This window comes from Haliotis cracherodii, unplaced genomic scaffold (genome assembly GCF_022045235.1).
Source record: "Haliotis cracherodii isolate W230 unplaced genomic scaffold, xgHalCrac1.p SCAF_40, whole genome shotgun sequence".
Taxonomy (NCBI): domain Eukaryota; kingdom Metazoa; phylum Mollusca; class Gastropoda; order Lepetellida; family Haliotidae; genus Haliotis; species Haliotis cracherodii.
The window spans coordinates 382100-406556 of NW_027266298.1; the positions used below are offsets into that span (position 1 = coordinate 382100).

Below are 24457 nucleotides of genomic sequence, written 5' to 3' on the forward strand. Positions count from 1 at the left end.
TTGTGTTAGGAACTTCGCATGATCAGGTAAGAAAATTAACTGTGTGTAGATATAGATGAGGTGTGATTATTGTGTAAACACCTTATCTCGTAATATAAATAGTCAGTGTTAATTTTGTGTCATGAGTGTACAATTAATCGTGAAACAGACAAAACTGTTTGTTTATATCTCGCTGCACTCGGTGACCTCAGATAGAGCCAAGGCTGTGGATGTGGCGGCAAAGGTACAATGACGTCACACAGTTGATGACGTCACTGCATTGCGGCCAAGGCCTTGCACCAAAGTAACCGGCCGTTTTCTCTGCCAACATAGGGCGGCACAATGCAAAAGGCTTCATGACATTTGCATACAACACATGAACTATGTGGTAGATATATTTCTTTTAATATTATAGATACAAATATGAAATATTGGACCTCGATAGTCACATGTTGTCGTTGTACAAAGGCATTGAAAAATGTTCATTATCATATCACATAAGGCCAGAAGGTTGCGCTGACCTCAGTATCTCGTCTGACCGCCCCAGGTAGCAATCACGGCTCTGCATATCCTCGCACTGACTGGATAAGTGTACAAATTCTGTCCTGCGGAATTCTGTACCATTCTGCCTGAATCACGTTGGACAGTTGTGGGAGTGTCTGTGGCGTGTTCTGACGTTGACTTACACATAGATCGAGTTCATTCCAGAGGTGTTCGATTGGTTTGAGATCTGGAGATCTCGACGGCCAGGGCAAGGAGTTGATGTTGGCATTATGAAGGTAGTCTACTGTGACGCGACCTGTGTGCGGTGGAGCTCCCTCTGGCGATCAATGATTGGAAGAAGGTAAGGTTGAAGAATTTGATTCATGTTGCGATTTGCTCTCAGAGTTCTCTGAACCACAACCAAGTCAGATCTCGTGGTGTATGATGTGTCCCTCAAACACCAAACACGACCGCCACCGAAATTGTCGAATTCACGAACACAATGTGGGGCAAAACGCTCATTTCGACGACGATAAACACGTTGTCTTCCATCTCTCCGGTGAAGAAGAAAATCGTGATTCATCGCTAAACCACACTCGTCTTCAAATTCAAAGCTGTAAGGTATGGTTTCAACGCAAGCGTCGCTGTCGATAGATTTGTTGCAAAACAGGATGATAACTGGTCTTCTGGGTGGGATTACAGCCTCGCGAAGATGGCTTCTGACAGTCTGGTCACATATCCTCCTCGAACCAGGGATGCGTCATGCAGTCTCCGTAGATGTGGCATTGTGATGACGTAGGTTGAACAGTCGAATGTAGTGATCAGGTGCAAGGGTGGTAAATCTTGATCAGCCAGTTCTCGGATGGTCTGCAGTATAATTGAACTGTGTGTATCGGTCCAAAGGGCGGCAAATGGTGTTGTGGTGGACGTTGATGAGGCGTGAAACAGAATAATGTGATTCCCCTCTTTGGATACGTCCTATGGCGATGCTCCGATCAGCAGCGCTGAGTCTCGGTATCGAACTTGAAAAATGTTGACAATTGAATGACAAATTTTTGGCTTATGCCTGCTTTTTTATAGCCACTTCCACGAGCTACGAATGCCATAACTTGCACGTGCCTTTTGCTTTACTGTTTACTCCATGACATTTTTTAACAGGTGTGAAAACAATGCTGTTTCAAATCGACAATTTTTGCCTTTTGAAACACCGTTTGTCGAATACCAGGCCACAAACATTTTCCAATAACATATATAACTAATATAACGAATGTTTTGTGTAGACAGGTTTAATGAACTACATACTACCTGTGCGTTTCTTGTTTTGAAGAGTGTACATCCTTTTAAATAAATGCGGCAAAACCCTTTCCATATTGATAAGAAATCTCTGCCCTAAACAGAGTCGATTGTATGAGTCTGACTATATCATGAGCATGTATTTATCCCTCATGGTGCCTGACCGTCAGTCGCGGTTTAAAAAACGTATACATTGTATCCAAGGTGTAACAACGTTCTTATTTTTTCACACAGTGTAACCACACTGGATATCTTTCAACTAGTCTAGAGCTGATTGTCTTTACTACAGTATTTAAATTCACAAAATCTCAACGGTACATATACTGCCTGGCCATCAATGAAAGTGATGGTATTCTAAGTTTGCCATTGTTGTTACATTTATTGTAATATTGAAGCACCTGAACGTGGCAAGTAAAGTCCAGCAAGGGCCCTTGTTTGAAATCTAGATCTCCCCTCAATCATATCATTGTAAAGTACATCCTAACGATGATAGACATATGACATTTAGCCAAAGTAAACATTCATTGAGAATTGTCTGTGAGTTTAATATACGGATAAAACATTCCGTTAAAATTGTCAGTGTTTCTTTTTGTCAAAACAAAATTTATAAAAGTGGTCGTGATTAGTTCATGCACAGACTGTTTCAAAGATTATGTTACAATACGAACGACAGCTTGGATCATATATCTTGATGGAAACCCGGTTTTGTCCATATATATTTCAATGTCCGTGCTTTTTCATTATTGATGAAAAACATCATCGTGATGATTGACATCAGATATTTTCAAAGGAAAATATATAAAAAATGGCTAAACAGCCTAAACAATCCTCAAGTTGATATCGGACATCATGATCATTTCTTAATAAGTTACACGATTACACTAACATACTATCACCCAAGAGTAAGTTTATGTAGATTTGATCAAAATTGTTGAAACGTTTCTAATTACAGCAAAATTATTTAACAAACCTATTTTCGATCACATGTAACTCGAGCGCCATGTCAGACAAGCATTGGTTGTGCAATCATGCAGACTGCTTATTATATTTTGGGTGTCATTATTCGTTGTTAATGGTTTTAACCTTATTTATTTTAATTTTGATCCGTGAATTTGAAAGCACAAGAGGTTTAGAGTAGTCCATATTTCATACAAGGAAACGATCATCTTCGCAGGTGAAATAAGGAAGTAATATCTACAAAGGGAAAGCAGGATATGAAATTGAATTAAAAAATATAACTAGCATAGTCTTTAATATAAGTGGTTTTCAGCAATTATACTGGTGGAAAATAAAGGAACATTTGGTTTCAGACACAATAAAATGATACGCTATCATGGGTTGCCAGCCAAATACGAGTTGGAAACAATGCACACAAATACATCTCAACATTTGATTTTGAACGCGTTGAAGCTAAATTCTCTATATTTTTCCTTGTTCCCTTATTCGTTTCCATCAGTATATATCTTTCTCTTTTCATCTTTTGGCCTAGATACATCATGGAGGGAACATATATGACTTGAACTGAACAACAGTCTAAATAAACACAATGATGTATTCATCTTTCTCCTTGACGAGATATTATATACTCAAAAACCAAAGTGTGTACTCATAGCCGACACAACATAACAAATCTAAGTTAAGGATTCGGATAGAATATGAACTAGACTACACTGAACATCAAAAATTTGTAAATGTAAAACTAATAAGATCTTAGAATGTAGGAAATACGAACCCTATCGTGTTATGATAAGTTATTCCATTTTCAGATGCGATTTATAATATATATGTGCTACACACACAGATAAAATATATAGGAAACGTTTTAGCAGTTTTAGCAGTTTTTTTGTCCAAACGGGCGCGCATGTAGGACAACTTGTAGACAAGATATCGTGACACAACGCTGATGCGAACGTGACCCGTCGATCATTTCAGTCTTGGCCAGTCAATGGTTACGTGCTGATCACGAGCTTCCTGCCTATAAATATCCATTATACCACGTTAATATTAACGATCACAGCTATGTTTTGAATATTTTCGGTCAATCAGCATCATAAACAGAAAGACACTCTGCACCGTCGTTCCGCCTCTAGCGTGAAATAATGGAGTTCTAAAAGATGAAATGTTGAGAGACAGAATCGTGTGTGGAATAGCATCAGATCATTTGAGAAAGCTGTTATTGTAAGAGACAGACCTGATATCAACTAAAGCTGTAACCTTGTGTAATGTCAATGAACTATCAGAAAAAGGGGTACAAGAAACCACACAGAAATTTTCAACGGAATTTGACTTTGTGAGTCCAAAGAAACAAAGTTATTGATCACATCCTGTTGAAGGAAATACACAATAAATGACAAACCAGCAAGCTTCAACGTTGACACTGGTGCTAAATGCAATGTGATGTCTCTCTTTTTGTTCAAACAAGTGGGACACAAAGAACTAATTTCCACGATTGGAGCAGTCAAACTAGCAGTTCACAGTGGTGACACCATGATGACATTGCAAAGTGAATATTGGCTTCAAAAGCAAACTATACAAGCTAGTATTCCACATTACGGACCGCCCAGTGAAACCAATCTTTGGGATACAAGGCAGAGTTGCATTGGGCATGATGAAACTTGACATACATGATGAGAAAGCTGAAACAAGAATGACCAAACAGGACATTATTGACAAATACCCCCAATTGTTTGATGGTAAACTTGGAAATTTGCCTGTGTCGAATGATGCGCAACTTGATCATGATTAATTTCCGGTAGTCAGACCTCCACGTCGACTTCCTGTATCTATGAGAGAAAAGATAAGAGCAGAATTGAACAAAATGACTGAAGAAGGGGTGATTTCTCCGATAAACGAATCCACTGGTTGGGTCTCACTAATGGTACTGACAAAGTAAAAGGGTTCGGACAGTGTACAGATATGTATTGACACCAAAGATCTCAGTGATTGAGTGAGTGGATTGGATTTAATGCCGCTTTTAACAGTATTTCAGTTATATCGCAGCCTGTCAGCTTAATGTGGGAGAAAAGCCCAAAATGAAACAGGTCTCAGACGTCTACCACTTTGGTGAAACCCACGAGCACGGGTATGTTGCTGACAAACCTAGAAATGTAATCAGGGCGAACTGGGATTCGAACCCATAATCATGTGTTTCTGGCGTGTACAAAGGACACAACTCTGCACAGCGAATTGCGGAACCTTAGACGACAGGGCCACCCGTGCCCCCCAGAAGATCTCAAACGTGCTTTGAAGAGACATTATCCAATGAAATTGATTGAAGAAATAATGTCCAGATTGCCATCAGTAAAGCTATTGACCATAAGGGATACTTCAAAAGGGTTCTGGCAGATACCTTTGACACATGAGACTTCACAGCTTACCACCTTTGACACGTAATTCGACAGATATCGTCACTTGCACATAGCGTTTGGTATCACCTCAGCACGCAACAGTTAGGCATAACTCACCCTTAGTCTTAAGGGGCTTTAGAGAGGTTTCATCAGGATCTTAAGCATATGAAAAGGACTTACTGTTTTGAGACTCAGAAGGATGCAGGTGTGTGTTGTTTGCTGCGATGGAGTTAGTTCAGGAGTCCCTCGGTTTTCGTCCTTTTGGCCTTGTCTTTCGCCATTCTTCTCGTGGACATATAAAGCACTTACAGTAGGATTGGATTAGTGGTAGGTTTGAAATGAGGCTGTTGGAGTCTGTCTCATCAGTTCGGGCTAGGATTTCAAAGCTTGTGAAGTAACTGTGGATAACTTGAAGGAATCCCAGGACAAACTTGTGAACTTGTGAAATGTGAGTCCTTGCGATAAACTCTTCGTGTGTTTGTCTATCCCTGGTCAACCATTACGTGCTAGGTACCACGGTCCTTATGTTACAAAATTCAGTGATACTGACTATGTTGTACAAACACCAGACCATCGTAAAAAGACACAGCTTTGTCATAACAATATGATCAGGAAGTATCCTGAAAGAAATGTCACTGTACCTACCAAACGTGTTGCCATTGCGATACTGATGAGAATTGTGACTTTGTCAAGTTTGATGGCGTTGCTGACTTTGCTAGCCCTAAGCTACATACTTCTGAAGTTTTAGCTAATAGTCAGTTGGCCACCTGAGAAAAAGAGGCTCAGTTAAGATTTTCGTTCCCACTTTTCCTGTATGCCTAAAACTTTTTCTATTGGTAGAAGGGTTGTAAGTGCGTGCGTGTATTTTCAGGCTGTCAAAATACAAAAATGAAGGGAAAATGCATAATTTGAGAACATTTTTATTGAATCATTAAACTATCCAAATTATGTCTTTGATTACAGGTAATATGTTATCTGAATTTGGCAAACATCTGGTTTCATGTAACTGTTTTTCTAATTATCAGTGAAAACAATGATAAAATTTTATTTTTTTTACTTTATTTTCCAATCTTGTGAGTAGGTAAAACACAAATTCCATTAAATTGCAACACCGCTAAAATCTGCTTCCACCATTGTGTTATCCTATTCAGACAACAAAATGAAAATATATTACACAGGAGCTGATACACTGTATGTTAGCCCACCACCCAAAAAAACTAATTTCGAGGAAAACTGCTTCTTGAGATATGGTAGTAGATCATGATTAGTGGATGAGTGGGATAATTGCGACAATGCTTAAAAACACCAAAATAGTAAAATCATGAAGAAAAATAATGTTTCAAGTTTTCCTTTGAGTGAGTGGGTTTTTAAAATCAACATCTTATATAGTTCTTCAACATGATCATGTAATATATGACTCCTGAGGTAATTGTATCCCTAACAAGGAAAACCTAATAGACTGAAAGCAATTTTACCCCAAAGTCAGGTTTTAATTAAGATGAACATAGTTCACACAAAATAATAGATGAACCGCACTTTTGTCCGTCAATTTCATCAGTTTATCAATTGAGTGAAAAAGACACGTGAATACTTGTGGTATTTTCTTTGAGAGGCATTTAGAAGTTGGAGTACTAAGTAAGGAAAAGATATATGGATGAACAACTTCTATATTACAATAGGAGCGACGTTTGATATGGCTGTGGTCGTCCTTCCACGTAGATGGCGCAGTCGGATGCAGGGTTACTCGTGGTCGTCCCGACCTTGGCCAATCACGTGTTGACCCTTGCTGTTGAAACTGATCCCATAGCCTTGTGATGGTGCTGGGCGCTACATTGAAAACCCTGGCAACAGCTGATCGGGATTCCCCTGACTGCAAGTGGCCTGTTGGCATGTTGATGAACTGTCACTGTTCGATTGACGAAGATACCAGGCGATCAAAAACCCTGCATTTACTACGTGCAATGCGTGCAGCTCCATGACCCTATTGTTAATGCACTGGTTTGCATGTCACATGCTTCGACAACGGGTCCATATAAAAAATGTCAAAAAGGAATATAAAGACGTCAAATCGTTAATAAATGTCAGTTGTGTATTTTAAGCACATATAGAGGATATTTCATGTGTCAAGAAAATTATGTTTTTTCTCATACGGCAACTATGAAAATATCTGATATTTCACTCGACAAATGAAAAATTCTATTTGTTATACTATTTTTGTGTAGTTGTCTACAGGACATTTTATTATTTCATCACAGATGTAAAACCTTGAAACGTAAATTATTCCAACCTAACACACAGGGACCGTTCACCACTCCTCATGTTTGTGGCTAAAAAGTGGTTTCGTGTTTTAAAATCTTTAAAAAATATAATCAAAAGTAACACAAATAATTAGGGGTACGAACATTTCTATATCATACATATATATAAGATTATATACAAAATCAACTTTAACAGAAAATATTCTTGAAAACTACCAAACCGCTGTCTGAAGTGAAAGAATACACGCTGGTCAAGTGACAAAAATGGCGCTTTGCGAAGTGAAAAGTCTCAATTGACCAGTTAAGTGAGAAATTTCCAGCATATAACAAAGCATTTTCAAGAGGCTAACAAACAGTATCTCTGGGAATGACATCGTGATAGAACTTTACTAAAGTATTTTTAATGTGAATGTGGGACGCATTTGGTGTAACAATAAGTACGAGATGCATAAGCGCCTCTTCGTGTGTTTTATAGCTGCTGTGATCTACTTCATCAATGTGTTTTGAAACATATAAAAAAAGAACCACACAAGGATAACCGTCAGTCTGAATGAAATCTTGTGTCGCTATGACAGGGCCATATGTGTAATCTATAGATCAGGTTTCAACCTAAAGAGATAATACTACCCGTGATACGAGTGTCATTACGGTCATGATGACCCGATGTCTTATCAGTTGTTACAAGTGCACTTCAAATGCCTAGGTGGTGCAAAATGGATTCCAAAGTTCATTTAATTATTTCAAGCTTTATAGATTGTTAACAAAAAACTTAATAGTCGAAATAGCGTTTGCAAATAGAATATAAACATAAATAAAAAACTGAATTTAATAAACTAGAAATTATTACGTGTATTCGAGATTTGCCCAATTTGAGGTCCATGAATACAAAAAACAAGTAGTTGAAGAAACACATTCGAAAAACAGACACTTCTACTTTCTGCCCAAGGTTTTATATTGTATTTCATCTTCAAAATGCCGCAGAAATTACACTATCGCAGTTTAACATGAATACCCCACACAGAAACAATCTACTGAGTCCGAGCCGACCAGTCCTTGCTTTAATCTCTTAATGCCGAGCACCCGACAGGGCAACAACAAGCACCATCTTTTTACGTCTATTGGTATGACACGGGCTGGGATCGAACCTGGGACCGCTCTCCTGGTGGATGGATGCTCTGCAACTGTTGATCACGGAGGCGGTTTTATAACTTTAGGAACTTCGTCATATTATAGTTTTATTAATGCTTACACAAGTGTGGACAAACTTATTTGTTTTATATTTGTATTTTATCGTTTGATTGGTGGAACATTTGACGTCTAAAGATTGCATCAGGTGCGCGTTTATGGGGGCCGGCCGTATTCATAAAACCTAACATTCTATTCTTTTAATTGAAATTTTCCATACTATGAACAAATATTAGTGTTAATATATACTGTAAGTTTTTGGTAGAACGTTACTTTTAAATTGAGATTAAACCCGAAAAGAATCTGGCTTCAACTGGCCCTAGGCCATTTCATGACTTTTATAGGACATTCTTCTATATTATTGGCAAATTTGAAATATGTCATCAGGACGTGTTGGATGGTAATCATTGAATATCCGAAAAAAGAACCGATATGGTTATCACTATCGATAGCTGAATGGGAACATGTTTGGTACACATGGACAAAAGTATACAGGAATCTATTGTCCTGAGCCATAGCAGAGCCTCGCCACGGACATGGCAGATACGGAGTTACAATGGCTTACAGTTTAGCATTGCGGAGTTATGCCCCTTTTTCTTAGTACATTTGACTTGTTCGGATATAAGACTATATATATTATGATTGCTCACAGTTTACATAAAGCTGTCAAATATAACATTTCGTCGCACTGTACTTTACTGTACGATAAATTGTGGCTACACATTTTAGAGTTTTTTTCTCGAGCAATTTGGACAACATTTAGGTTTTTTTGCATTTCTACGTCATTCCTTTTCCACCATGGATTTGAATTACAAAGTCAGAGGTTAGCCCAATACCGCACGACCGCTATTCTCGCACAGCATGTAATTTTCAAAACTGGGGGTCTGAAAATTAATTCGGCAACCAAGATTACAGCGGTAATGTAGTGAATCACAAGCTTTTGGTCAGAACTCGCGATATCCGAGCTGGATGCAACGCGCCGCCGTGTAAATACCGAGTTGTATACAACTTCAGCTCATACAGCTACTTGCATACAACAAGCCGCGTGAATGCCGAGTTGTATTCAACTTCAGCTCGTACAACTACTTGCATACAACAAGCCGCGTGAATGCCGAGTTGTATACAACTTCAGCTCGTACAACTACTTGCATACAACAAGCCGCGTGAATGCCGAGTTATATACAACTTCAGCTCGTACAACTACTTGCATACAACAAGCCGCGTGAATGCCGAGTTGTATACAACCTCAGTTCTTTAGCCAAACATAGCATCAATGTGCCTGACAGTCTAACTGTCACTGTGTTGCACATGCGCCGGGTCAGGTAGACCAGTTGCTCTTTACATTGCACCATCTTTGGATTGTCATCACTGACATATTCAACTGTTTCATGTCGCACGTCTGTTTAAATTAGGGAATTACCTAAAATACTGTAAACATTGTAACCCGACACACCAACCAATGTAAAATTCTGCCTGATTAAACACCCAAATAATTATTGTTATTACGTTACGCTCCCTTGTCAATATATTTCTATTTTATAAAGGATTACTGAACGTTGAAGTTATGACAATGTTTTCATAGAATTATCGTAACATGGCAGAGGTAGGCTAGAAATGTCTTCAAGAAGAGAATAGTTGTAAGAGTTTTAAAAGTTAATAGTTTCGGTTTGTGTGAGCGTGTTTGGGTGTGGTGGGATTTGGATGAGCAGTGTGTATTATGTAGGTTTGTTTAACCCCCTGGATGCCAGAGGGACATATATGTCCCTCCTCTTCAACCCTCACTTTGAAGTCGAATACAATTCGACATACTACATGCACACAAATACACTTCACAGTTATAGATTCTGTGGGAAAATTCCTTTTCTGCGATATCATCCACTTGCATTCTAGGCCAAATAAAAGTACTGAAAATGACCTCTGAAAATTAGGTACATCGTAATTATCGCATACTAGTGATCACGGGTATCTGTTGTTTTTTTATTATATCACCAGTGATCACGTGAAAACGTCGCCCATAATCCTAGAATAGTTTAGAATGTTTTGGAAAATACGCAACAACGAACGCCAAAGTGAACTTTCCGCCGTATTGGATAGAGTTTACAAAATCACGTTTCCGCACACCGGTTATGAGACGCCTGTAACATCACGTATATGTCAAACTCAGCTGCGATACATACATCCGTGATATTTCCTCATATATTTTAGAATCAAATGACAAATGGTCTTTGTCACCAATAGAAAGTGTCCAGATGAAAATAGGCAAAATAAATTAGGTGTGAAAACGAATGCTGTGCTCGGAAAACTGCACCTGTTTGAAATGTAAACAAAGCATAATTCAGATTTTACAGATTTTTAGTGTAGCATTTTATCCTATTTTGAGCTGTCCATTTGTCTATTCTATTTGCACAACATTTTCAGAATATGCATGGGAAGAGAATCGTAGGAAGAATTAGGGCATTAGAAATAGAAACATTGCAATGTATTGATTAAATTAACAGAATTAGTCAAAGTTTCGGTCCTGTGTGACGCCATGACTGACGAAAAATCACGCACAAGGACAACGGTATTTATCGAAATTTCTGACTATTTCTCTTGGTTTCAATGTATAATATAACAACAAATAACAGTACACAGATTGTCAGAATTGTTCTGATTACTTACATGTCATATTTATGTAAATAAGATCCCTGAATCAAGGAAAGTCCCCTCGTAAATTCCAGCGTACTGTTGTCAGTGAACACGCCATTTTGTAAAAGTCGGCCACCGGTAGTGATGTCATACGTCAACATTGTTGTACATATTTGGTATTTCTTTGAGGTGAAGATCCTTGAATCAAAGAACACACGATCATGGTATCTTGCTGTTTACAGTTTCAATTATGATGTAGATTTTGCATATCTTTTATACTTTTTATGCACACAATTAATTTCACTATGGATATTTATCAATGTTAAACATGATATCATACGTAGATTTTGGCCACAACATGTATGAACCTTCAGGATTACCTAATAGAATTGAATTTAGATCATATCCCTTAACATAATAGTACATATTCTGTCTTAAATCATTGTAATTTGGGCATATGAGAAAAAGATTTAGCATAATTTACCGTTTTACAGTTAACAGTTTGCAAATTAGAACTATTTCTCAAATTGAACCTGCAAATACAATCTCTGTGATCCAAATGCATAAATATTGTTGAAGTACTCAGAGTGAAAAAACTATTGTCATCAAGTGCTCCCACATGATCTGTGCAAGACGATTAACGCTGCGCTCACCAATATTGGTGGACTGTACGTAATCAACACATAACCAGACAATCTAGTGATTGGTAGTATGAGCAACGTCCCACGCTCGTATACGACTGAGCGCTGGCCTGACCACCGATCCATTCCGTCGCCTCCTTCAACCCGGAATCCTACAGTTGAATGCCTGTACCGTTGGATCTGTGAAATCAGGTGAATGATTTGTCAACTTGAAATAAAACTCCTATTTGTAAGGAAATGTTTCTCTTAACTGTGATCAATGTCGTTAATTTCCTCAAAGACATAAGAATTCCACGACGTCTTATAAAATATATATATATAACATACATAAACGATGGGATGATGCCGCATGTGCTCCATTAATAACGGAGCTACAGAGGATAAGTTCTGTTTTCCCAATCAGGCGAATACGGGAATACCAGGATGAAAAACAGCGGACCTCAATCAATAATTGCTGTATTTGTCAGGACCTTTGTGGTACATGATAAATCTTTAAGTATATGACAAAGTAGACACAATTTATGGATAACAACTTGTTTAATTACTGGAGAGGCGACATGTCGATATAGATCCGTATGCCGTTGTCAAGCATGGAGTAACATAAGTAGGTTAAGTAATTACAACAGAATGATAATACTGTAACAACATGATGGACAGACAGACAGACAGACAATAGTTTATTAACGTCTCACTCCTGTACATACATAAAACAGCTTTATACAACGTGACACAGATTAAAAAAGATGAAGAATTAAAAAGCAGACTTTGGCAAGTATAAAACACACACTGGAGTCACTGAAAATAAAACAACGTTTGTCGATATCAGGTATATCTAAAAATCATAAGATTTAGCAATACATTCATTAAAAAGAGTTGCCCTGATATCATCATATAATGCGCAGTGAAACAAAACATGGACCTCGTCTTCTACGCTGTCATTACAGTGAAAACATTTTCAGAGACATGGACAGAGAACACAGGAGTAGGTTAAGTAATTACAACAGAAGAATAAAACTGTAACAACATGAAGGACAGAGAACACAGGAGGTGGAAGCCAATAAGACTGGAAGCCAATTAAACAGGATAAGATTAAAAGGTGTGGTGATTATTGCTTGATGAGTTCATAGTAGGCGGATGGGATGAAATAGCCTTGATTTCTGTTGATTGACGGTTTGTGGCGGCGAATGTGGACTCCTTCTGTTAGTTTTCTTTTAGTGAAGTCATGGAGGTTGTTGGAGAGGATTTGGACGTTTTCCCAGTTGATGTGAATGGGGCAGTTGCTCATATGGTTCGAGATGTACTGCCTGATTTGATGGTTGAGGTTGTGTGCTCTTTGATTCTGGTGTCGGTGGGGCGGGATGTTTCACCTGCGTAGGATTGTCCACAGTTGCAGTCAATTTTATCAATAACACCTTGGGGTTTGGTTGTGTTTCTGCTGTTGCTCTCTGTAGAGTATTGAGGGAGGTGGAATTGGTAAAGTAGGTGTCAATATGGGCTTGCTGTTTGAGGAGGCGGCTGATGATGTGGGAGGCTTTTCCTATGAATGGGAGGGCTGCTCATGTTAATCCCAGTCATGGATGCAATTGCTGTTACTGTTGATCCTCTCCTGTTATTCCTCTAATTCATTCTGTACCATGTTCAACATTCAAACGTGGGGGAACGGGTGGCCCAGTCGTCTAAGGCGCCGCGATTCGCTTAGCAGAGTTGTGTTCCTTGGACACGCCAGAAACCTATGATTGTGAGTTCGAATCCCGCTTTGCCGCGATTATGTTTCTAGGTTTGTCAGCACCATACCCGTGCTCGTGGGCTGCACCAAAGTGGTAAACGTCTGAGACCTGCATTACCTCTGGCTTTCCTCCCACTTAAAGCTGACACGCCGTGATATAACTGGAATACTGTTAAAAGCGGCGTTAAACCCAACTCACTCACTCACTCATACATTCACTCGTGCTTGACAACGGTATAGGGATCTATATCGAAACTTCGCCTTTACAATTATTAAGAAATTGTTATCTATAAATCGTGTCTGCTTTGTCATATGTCAACAAGTAATGCCTATATATCAAACAATTAAAGTGTACTGCATGTGATTGATGACAAATCTTGAAGTATATGGTTTCAACAGGATTGTATCACTGCATAAATCTTACACGTGAAAATCCGTGTTAGAATAGGTCTTCACCAACCCATTTTTTGGTTGATGCATGTCATCGTATCCCAACTGCGTAGATCGATACTCATGATGTCAATTGCTGGTTTGTCTGCTCCAGACCACCGTTTTATAACTGGAACATTGCTGAGAGCAGCGTTAATTAACAAACGAACAAACAATAAAGATTAACCTTAAACAATATGGTTTCATCACGATTCAATCACTGCATGTGATTAATAATAAATCTTAAAGCACATGGTTTCAGGATGGCGATTGTGTCGGAATATTTGGTGAAGAGTGTAAGTGAACAAGTAGAAAAGACCCAACAGTGTATAGTTCAACTGCACATGACAGCCCAGTGACAATGGCATGTAAGGCATTGCAGAGTTGTGACCCTGTGCAAGCGCGGTGATAGCATAAGTGAGATCCGAATATCACAAGTTGTTTTTGTTTATAAAATGTCAAATGAATTTGACAAAAGTTGTCCAACTTATAACGACCTATCCATAAACATGTAAACAGACAGCTGACAATGTTGAGTGAGTGAGTGAGTTGGGTTAAACGCAGCTTTTAACAGTATTCCATTTATATAACGGCGTGTCAGCTTAATGTGGGAGGAAAGTACGAAGTGATGTAGGTCTCAGACGTCTACCACTTCGGTGAAAGGGAGATTTTTAGGAAATATATTGTACCTAACAAAGTCGATATATTAAATTTAACATCATAGATACAAATATGAAAATTTGAGTTCGATAGTCATTTGTTGTCGTTGTACAAAGGCACTGAAAACTTGTCATTGTCATGTGACATAAGGCCACAAAGTTGCGCTGAACTCAGTATCCCGTGTGACCGCCCCGGGCAGCAATAACCGCTCTGCATCTCCTCGGCACTGGATAAGTGCATGTAACGCGTTCATCCAAGAGGTGTTCGATTTGGTTGAGATCTGGAGATCTGGACGTCCAGGGCAAGTAGTTGATGTTGGCATTATGAAGGTAGTTTACCGTGACACGAGCTGTGTGCGGTTGAGCGTTGTCCCGTTGAAACAGCTCCCCCTGTTGGTCAATGATCGGAAGAAGGTGAAGTTAAAGATGTTGATTCATGAAGCGATTTGCTGTCAAATTTCCCTGAACCACAACCAAGTCAGGTCCCGTGGTGGAGGATATGGCCCCACACACACACACGTTGTCGGTCCTCCATCTCTGTAATGTATCTCAGTAATTTCCAGTAGTTATACTTACTTTTGTTAGTCAATTGCGTATGATTTTTTATGTCACCATTACTAGTGGGACGGTCTTATAATCGACGTTTATATGAGTATACAATGAGATCTTTTAGGCACTGTGTAGCTATTTCACACTCACATTTAGTTGCAGCTGTGATCAGAGCCAAGCCCCCTACGATTCAGCAAACGGGTAATACTAGAGGTAAGTCTTTGAAATATTTCTGGGCTTTTAGCTACTTCGAAAGGTAGCCTAGTATCTACCATGAACGTTATGCCCCTCGAACTTTAACATTAAGCCGTGAGCATCATAACAGTTTGGATGGATGGGGACACTGCTGTAAGCATTTTTAAGGTCAATCTAGGGAGCAGTTCTACAGCTTTGTCTATACTATCATAAGTCACATGATTGGTACTCACTTCGGCATTGACACTTTCTCCAGCAGGTCTGCTGCAGTCGTGGATCAAACGTATGTCGTTAGAGCCAGACTTGGGCACAGCTCTCAGGCTACTGACAATCGTAGGTTTCTCGTCCCAGATAAGATAACTTCCAGCCTCAATTTCGCTGACGAATCGTTTCTGCTACCTTAGAAGTATTGTAAACACATATTGCCGATTTGGATTTTTGGCAATCACAGTGTTTGTACATATGGACATCATGGCAATTGGATGTATGATATTTGACCCTGTGTAACAACCACTGACGAGTGTAATTTAATTCATCTTAAAGGCAACATCAGATCCTGGAGTCTACGTTCAAATATGTCTCTTTCTGTCCTACAAAACAGTGATAGTCTTCTCACTGACGACACAGTGAGGGTATGTGCGCGTGCATTCATCAAGTCCTGATGTCAGTGGACCAAAACTACCACGATCATAAAATCAGGTCGTGAGATTCTGTTGACACTTGAAACTGAAAATGTTAAAAGAGTCCATCACATGACAGGCGACACTGCCAGTGACATCGTTCCAATGGTAGCGCCTACAGACGCCGACACTGCCAGTGACATCTCTCAAAGGGTAGCGCCTACAGCCGCCGACACTGCCAGTGACATCTCTCCAAGGGTAGCGCCTACAGCCGCCGACACTGCCAGTGACATCTCTCCAAGGGTAGCGCCTACAGACGCCGACACTGCCAGTGACATCTCTCCAATGGTAGCGCCTACAGACGCCGACACTGCCAGTGACATCTCTCCAATGGTAGCGCCTACAGACGCCGACACTGCCAGTGACATCTCTCTAAGGGTAGCGCCTACAGACGCCGACACTGCCAGTGACATCTCTCAAAGGGTAGCGCCTACAGACGCCGACGCTGCCAGTGACATCTCTCCAATGGTAGCACCTACAGACGCCGACGCTGCCAGTGACATCTCTCCAATGGTAGCGCCTACAGCCGCCGACACTGCCAGTGACATCTCTCCAAGGGTAGCGCCTACAGCCGCCGACACTGCCAGTGACATCTCTCCAATGGTAGCGCCTACAGCCGCCGACACTGCCAGTGACATCTCTCCAAGGGTAGCGCCTACAGCCAGCGACACTGCCAGTGACATCTCTCCAATGGTAGCGCCTACAGCCGCCGACACTGCCAGTGACATCTCTCCAATGGTAGCGCCTACAGCCGCCGAAACGCGTGCAGGGATCCAATAACTACCTGCACACATCAGTACTGGCATTCCGATACCCAACCGAGTATCCTGTCCATAAAGGCTGGAGTGAAAAGGCCGCCACAGGCTAGCCGCGATCGGACTACCATTTACAGCGAACATTGCATCATGGCCTCTTATAAAAATATTCTGTTTGAAAACAAAGCTACTAAAACACACAAACACACGCACACATACACTAGTACACACACACACACACACACACACACACACACACACACACACACACACACACACACACACACACACACACACACACACACACACACACACACACACACACACACACACACACACACACACACACACACACACACACACACACACACACACACAATATTTGTCAAATCATAAACACACTCCTCCGTTTATAAAATGCTGTACTCGGACAATCTGTGCAGGGCGATTACAAATAATTGTGACAAAAAGCCAGTTGACATTCCGAGTGTATCTGATGTCAGCAGTTGTACTTCCTCCTTCCCTGACATTGTATTGACTGCTCCCCTCACCCCCTCTCCGGGGGTCTTGGGCTGATGTGGGGGTCACGGGCTAATATGGGGGTCTCAGGCTGATATGGGGATCTCGGGTTGATATGGGGATCTCGGGTTGATATGGGGATCTCGGGCTGATATGGGGATATCAGGTTGATATGGGGATCTCGGGTTGATATGGGGGTCTCAGGTTGATATGGGGATCTCCTCTACACCAGCCCCCACACGCACACTCCTCCCTTCTCCTACGACCCCCCCCCCCCCAACCCCTCAACACACACACACTCACACACTCACACACTCACACATACATATATATACACACACATACACACACACACACACACTCACACATACATATATATACACACATACACACCACACAAATACATGTCCTCCTTGTTACGGAAAGGGCAGAGTGGTGACGAATGTATATTGAGCGTCATCCCCGGAAGCTGTTTAGAGTGGAGTGGGGGACCTGATATCTGTGCAACTGTCTCTCTAGATACACACCGGTCTCACTTCTTTCAATCCTCTGCAGTGTGTTGCTGTAGTGGGACAGGGTATACGTCATCCAGAGTTTAACTTCTGTTGTGTACACTGGACCTGTGTGTGTGAGGCGGTCTGTGTACACTTGACCTGTGTGTGTGAGGCTGTCTGTGTACACTGGACCTGTGTGTGTGAGGCGGCCTGTGTACACTGTACCAGTGTGTGTGAGACGGATTGGGCGACCCACCCGGATCTAGAAGACTGGGAGGAGAAATCTGATACGAGCAAGTCAGGTAGTGTGTGTTGTCATGATAATTACATACTTCAAGAATAATTTGATAGATTTTGGAATGCTGTTTGATAGGAACCTTCCATCTTTGTTTGACCGTTTGACAACAAATCACATGAGGTACTATCAGTCGAGAGGAACCAGTCTATCACTTGTTCTAGTTTCGGTTTGAGCTGACGCTCTGATGACCTCATTTTCGAGGGGAATCCCCGAACGTTTGTCACACTCAGATTGACGAATAAGATCTTGTTGTGTGGGGGCTGTATTCAGGGGCGTTCCTGTACATTGTAGAAGGCCGAGGTAGGTGTAAGTGAATGACGTCAGTAGCAGTATAACAGTGACAGAGTTACCTGTAACATAAAAGGTGTATTGTACCCAGTATACGCCTAGACATTCGTCACCACTCGCATCTTCCCGTAGACTTCAAGGGTTCGTGTATTTCTCGATTACCGACGTAAGCTAATCAGAATGCCCATCAGAGTTGCGGTACATCGATCCTGAATAGTAAAATTAATTATGTTAACGTGAGAAATTGAACATTTGGTAGCACACATCACAACAACTTAGACATCTATAAGAATAAATGACTGTTGGTGTATTATACACTGATGATATCCCTTGTGACACTATGTATGATGATAGATTCAAATACACACGTTCATCTCAGTACACCCAGGATACCACACCCACAGCGACATCCTTTACACCCAGGATACCACACCAACAGCGACATCCTTTTACTCCCAGGATACCACACCCACAGCGACATCCTTTACACCCAGGATACCACACCCACTTTGACATCCTTTACACCAGGGATACCACACCCACTTTGACATCCTTTACATCCAGGATACCACACCCAATGCAACATCTTTGCACCCAGGATACCACACCCACAGCAACATCTTTCACCCAGGATACCACACCCACAGCGACATCCTTTACACCCAGGATACCACACCCACAGCGACTTCCGTTTCCATGGAGTTACAAGTCTACTTGGCTTTCCAAACCAAAACCAAATTCGGTCTAATTTCCATTTCGATGATATGCCTAGATCTGAAAAATATATCATAGGTAGTGAGGTGAGGTGAAATTTGGTTTAACGTCACGTCCAAGATTATTGCACTTATAAAGCGACGTGCATGCACGTGTGTGTGTGTGTGTGTGGCTGCTTGTACTAGTCCGTACTAATGCCGATGTATAGTGCTAGCTCACTGAGATACCATGCCGCAGTTTAACATGGATACCCCACTCAGACACAGTATACTGACTCCGAACCGACCAGTCCTTGCTTTAACCCCTAAATGATAAGCGCCAGACAGGGTAACAACAAGTACCATCTTTTAGAGTCTTTTGGTATGACGCAGCCGGAGATCGAACCCCGGACCTTCCGCTCTCCGGGCGGACGCTTTACCACAAGACCACGGAGGCAGTCAATAGGTAGTGAAATAAGCATCGTTTTGAAAAGGAGTGTAGGTGTCTGTGTGTGTATGTGTGTAAGCGTGCCGGTCTATGTGTCTGTTTGAGTGTGCCTGTGTGTGTGAATGTGTGTGCCTCTGTGTGTATGAGTAAATGTGCGTGTGACTGTGTGTGTGACTGTGTGTGCCTATGTGTGTATGAGTGAATGGGCGTGTGACTGTAAGTGAATGTGTGAGAAGTTCCACCAACTCCTCCACACAAATATACACACATACACACAAGAACGAGTTGGTGGAACTAGGTAACAATTAGCGTTTGTGAGCCTGTCTGTTTGTGTTGTGTGTATGTGTGTATATATGTGTGTGAGTGTGTGTGTATGTGTGTGTATATGTCTGTATATATGTGTGAGTGTGTGTATGTGGGTGCAATGTGCGTATGTCTATTTGTGTTGTGTGTATGTCTGTATATATATGCAAGTGTGTGTGTGTTTGGGGGGGGGGGGGGGGTGCAAATGTGTGTATGTCTGTTTGTGTTGTGTGTATGTGTGTATATATATGTATATATATATTTGTGTGTGTGTGTGTGTGTGTCTGCGTGTGTGTGTGTGTCTGTGTGTGTGTGTGTGTCTGCGTGTGTGTGAAGAGGAGTTGGTTGAACAAGGTAACAATTATCGTTTATTAGCCGAAATCCGAAGTTAATAAGTCAATAAGATTGTTATTTGTGTTGAAACATATCAGTCGAACCGTTGTCCGTCAACATTACATGCTTTAGAAAGGGGGTCAAGGATCCACTATGATTATCTTCTCTATCTATGTAAATTAGCATGCATTGCATAAACACCCAATACAAAGTATTCAGAGCACATTTCAGTCCATACATATTATTTATAAATTTGTTTGTAATATATTAAGAGAATGAATGCTGCTGTAAAGAATAGTACCAAAATAATATGTGCAGATTGATATTACAGGTAAAACGTATAATTAATTGTAACACCTGTTTCAGTCAGGTGTCAGAGTGACTTAACAGCACCCAGTTGTGACAAGGTATATACAGTTTATTAATTATAACTTTGTGTCTTCACCTTCACAATGTTGAGTTACATATCGTCAGGGAAATCAAGACAATCACAGTCGTAACAAAAGTCAATTGAGCCATTGTCTGACACAAGTCCTATTATGACATTCATAAATCTACTATCGCCTGGGTCGTGTCGGTAATCACATCTAAACGTGGCATGTCCAGGTCAAAGTCATTGGCTCTTCCTCTGTCTATTGTTGTCCATTACTATATATGTGTTTATATGTATACTGTTAGTCTGTCACGTCAACACCAGCTAATAATCCCCTGAGTAAGGTATGTAGGTTATATACGGTGGCAGTGTGACAGTGAAGTGTATTGCTAGAGTGACATGAGTAACCTCCCCTGAGTAAGGTATGTAGCTTACATGCAGTGGCAGTGTAACAGTGTAGTGTGTTGCTGTAGAGTGACATGAGTTACCTCCCCTACATAAGGTATGTAGCTTACATACAGTGTCAGTGTAACAGTGTAGTGTGTTGCTGTAGAGTGACGTGAGTTACCTCCCCTGAGTAAGGTATGTAGCTTACATGCAGTGTCAGTGTAACAGTCATGAGTGTTGCTAGAGTGACATGAGTTACCTCCCCTGAGTAAGGTATGTAGCTTACATGCAGTGTCAGTGTAACAGTCATGAGTGTTGCTAGAGTGACAGCAGTTACCTCCCCTGAGTAAGGTATGTAGCTTACATGCAGTGTCAGTGTAACAGTGAAGTGTGTTGCTGTAGAGTGACTGCAGTTACCTCCCCTGAGTAAGGTTTGTAGCTTACAAGCAGTGTCAGTGTAACAGTGAAGTGTGTTGCTAGAGTGACAGCAGTTTCCTCCCCTGAGTAAGGTATGTAGCTTACATACAGTGTCAGTGTAACAGTATAGTGTGTTGCTGTAGAGTGACAGCAGTTACCTCCCCTGAGTAAGGTATGTAGCTTACATGCAGTGTCAGTGTAACAGTGTAGTGTGTTGCTGTAGAGTGACAGCAGTTACCTCCCCTACGTAAGGTATGTAGCTTACATGCAGTGTCAGTGTAACATTGAAGTGTGTTGCTGTAGAGTGACATGAGTTACCTCCCCTGAGTAAGGTATGTAGCTTACATGCAGTGTCAGTGTAACAGTGTAGTGTGTTGCTGTAGAGTGACAGCAGTTACCTCCCCTGGGTAAGGTATGTAGCTTACATGCAGTGTCAGTGTAACAGTGTAGTGTGTTGCTGTAGAGTGACAGCAGTTACCTCCCCTGAGTAAGGTTTGTAGCTTACATACAGTGGCAGTGTAACAGTGAAGTGTGTTGCTGTAGACTGACATGAGTTACCGCCCCTGTGTGAGGCATGTTGTGCACAGTGTCCCAGCAGGTGGCAGTGTAAACGTGTTTTGTATTGCTGGACAGACAGGAGTTACCGCCCCTTTTTCAGGGGGATGCACAGTGTCAACGTATGTTGATCGATATAAAAAGACACTCGGGCATTTTCGACACACCAGTCTAAAGCATGTTCAAGCTCCTACCGCTGCCACCAGGCAAAGCTTCCCACTGTGATGGGTGCCCATTGACAATCGACTGAGATACAGCAATTGTTGATCAAGCATTGAATATTTTTGGTCGAAGTGACATCTTTTGGTTCTATTTAGTGTCAAAGAATTATCAAGTATAACTGACTGTGAAATAAGTACATTGTTTTCTACCTTTCAGACCAAATGCAGTCAGGGCTCTGACGACCTCAATTCACCAAGCAAACAGTTGGCAAATATACATTTATCAGTTTATGAGGAGTACTCAGACAAAGTGTGCGGATGTATATGTGATACTGAAATAAATACACTCAGTTTAGAGCCTTCACAAAATGTCATCGGTTTAATGGTTGATATATTTCAGTTTTTGCACTTCGTGCATGTGTGTATCCTTTGACAAGTCCCTTTTCAATGGAAGTTTCTAAAGGTTTACAATTGTGTTGAAGACCCGAAATCATATTTATGATTTCAAAAGTAATTGTAACTGCTGTTACTCCATACTTAGGAAGAAGAGAGACACTGTCAGGGAGATGGCGGAATCATCAACACCCGAGGAGATACTGTCTTCTGATGAATCATCAGGTAATACTCTAAGCACATCGGCAATTACAAACGAGGTACAGTTTGTGGATAACTACTTCTTTAATTACGATGAGGGCGACGTTTCAATGTGAATTGTGCCTACGTTTGTCATCCGCCTATCAAACAAAACATCAAAAGTTGTTTTGAGCAGACCAAATAAAACAAGTAGAAATAGATTAGTTTGTCCGTGATGGTCCACGTTATGAATTATTTTGAAAAAGAGACAAGAAACATTATTCTTATAATTTTGTCATTATCTAAGCAGTGTCAGCGTTGTATGTTACCTGATATACATTAATTAACCCCCAAAGTAAGAAGCGTTATGTCTTGTTCCTGTCAGGTCTTGTTCTTGTGAATATTTGTCAGTTTATTTTTAAGGTGAAGTCCGGGTACACATCCCTGTCCATAACCGTGAGTGTTCAGTTTGTTAAGTTGATCATCTGTGCTTCTGTTCACTACTGAAACAAAGGAGTTATCTGTACATCTCTATATCAATCTAGCAGTGAACAGAACAGCTATATGACCAAGACATCGTGCAATGCTAATGCCGTCATTTATGGTTATAAATATTGTTACATAAAGGATCCATGGTATAAATATGTATATTGATATTGTTCCAGAGCGCATTTAACCAAAATTGTCACTGAAGGAAAGTCACTCTTCCTGTGATTGTCTGAGCCCTAATGTATCTTAATAGGATAACATGTCAATGCTCCATATGTTACAGTCATTCTGTATGTAACTGAGGCAAGTGTTCTGAGAGTCGAGTTCACAAGCTGCCAGTCATGGCCTCATGAGACATCCTGGACCTGTATTCCCACTCCGAGCCTGTCTCTGAATACTCCTAAGCTCCGTGGACAGTTGGGAGAGTTGAAGGAAAGATGGGAGTCTCGCGGGGAGCATCTGACCAGCATTCGCAGTGGAAGTTTGATGTTTGTCTTCGGACATGACACAGAGGATGAAGCAATTCAGATGGCGGCTAGACATTCGGAAATAAAAAAAGCCATTTTGTTATTTCTTCACGAGATCGGCTCACAAGTGAAAAACATCAGGATGGAAGCTGTCGTTCAGGAGGCAAAGAGAACAGCAAAGAAACAGCAGAAAGGTGATGTACTGTCATGTCATATGTTATCAATATATATGACAAATATGTTAGATATTTAGTTTGGGTTTCTTCATGAACGTCATCTTCTTCCAGAGTCTGGTCAAATCATTACTGGAATGGATGGAGATAGCACCGCAATACATTCCAATGTATCCGGTACACAGAACGTCCAGGAAATGCATCAAGGTACAATAAGACGGCTCCAAAATTCTTAATAGATATTTTTCATCATATCTGGTGGTTATTTGCACATTTGTACTGTGTAGTTCGTGTATTAAAATGTATTATATCTTTTCCTTCCTATTAATTTTAATTTCAGGGAATATAAATATTGGTGCAGATCTTTGCAAATATTTTAAATGTTATTGAGTAGATATTGGCAGCTAATGCGTATTTTATGAGTTGATATGAATTTTTCTATTTCCCTTTCTATCAATATAGAATTAGGCAACATACATATTGGAGATGTTTACAACTTTAACTATGAAGGTGGCACACATGAAACAAGCTGGCACTGCAATCCTGCGCCCAACAAACATATATCTCAAGTCCCTAGGAAGTCATTTCGCCGCTTTAGCAGAAGGATCAGAGATTTGTTTCATGCTACACTAACGAGGGTGACTCGGGGAAGTCTGATATTTTCTTTCGCACATTCGACC

General features: G+C 40.8%; 1 protein-coding gene and 1 pseudogene across 2 annotated transcripts; both read left to right on the forward strand.

Annotated features, from left to right (window-relative positions):
• The window catches only part of LOC139441451 (serine/threonine-protein phosphatase 6 regulatory ankyrin repeat subunit C-like), a 55201-nt pseudogene that overhangs the window by 16205 nt on the left and 14539 nt on the right, over window positions 1-24457 (forward strand).
• On the forward strand, window positions 20543-24199 carry LOC139441452 (uncharacterized). 2 transcript variants are annotated; one of them, XM_071222367.1, is made up of 5 exons: window positions 20543-20589; window positions 22293-22693; window positions 23072-23104; window positions 23421-23798; window positions 23892-24199. In XM_071222367.1, exons 2-5 carry the CDS (start codon window positions 22642-22644, stop codon window positions 24011-24013), a joined length of 585 nt encoding a protein of 194 aa, XP_071078468.1. In that variant the 5' UTR covers window positions 20543-20589; window positions 22293-22641; the 3' UTR covers window positions 24014-24199. The 2 variants fall into 2 exon arrangements, with proteins under 2 accessions (XP_071078468.1, XP_071078469.1); XM_071222368.1 differs by lacking the exon at window positions 20543-20589 and having other exon boundaries at window positions 22125-22693.

What these genes read in the sequence shown, in the direction of transcription:
- LOC139441452 (XM_071222367.1), top strand. Translation starts at nt 22,642, where the DNA reads ATGGCGGAATCATCAACACCCGAGGAGATACTGTCTTCTGATGAATCA. An exon ending in GTCTTCTGATGAATCATCAG is followed by an intron (nt 22,694 to 23,071) that starts GTAATACTCTAA and finishes TTTATTTTTAAG; the next exon opens with GTGAAGTCCGGGTACACATC. An exon ending in AGCAAAGAAACAGCAGAAAG is followed by an intron (nt 23,799 to 23,891) that starts GTGATGTACTGT and finishes ATCTTCTTCCAG; the next exon opens with AGTCTGGTCAAATCATTACT.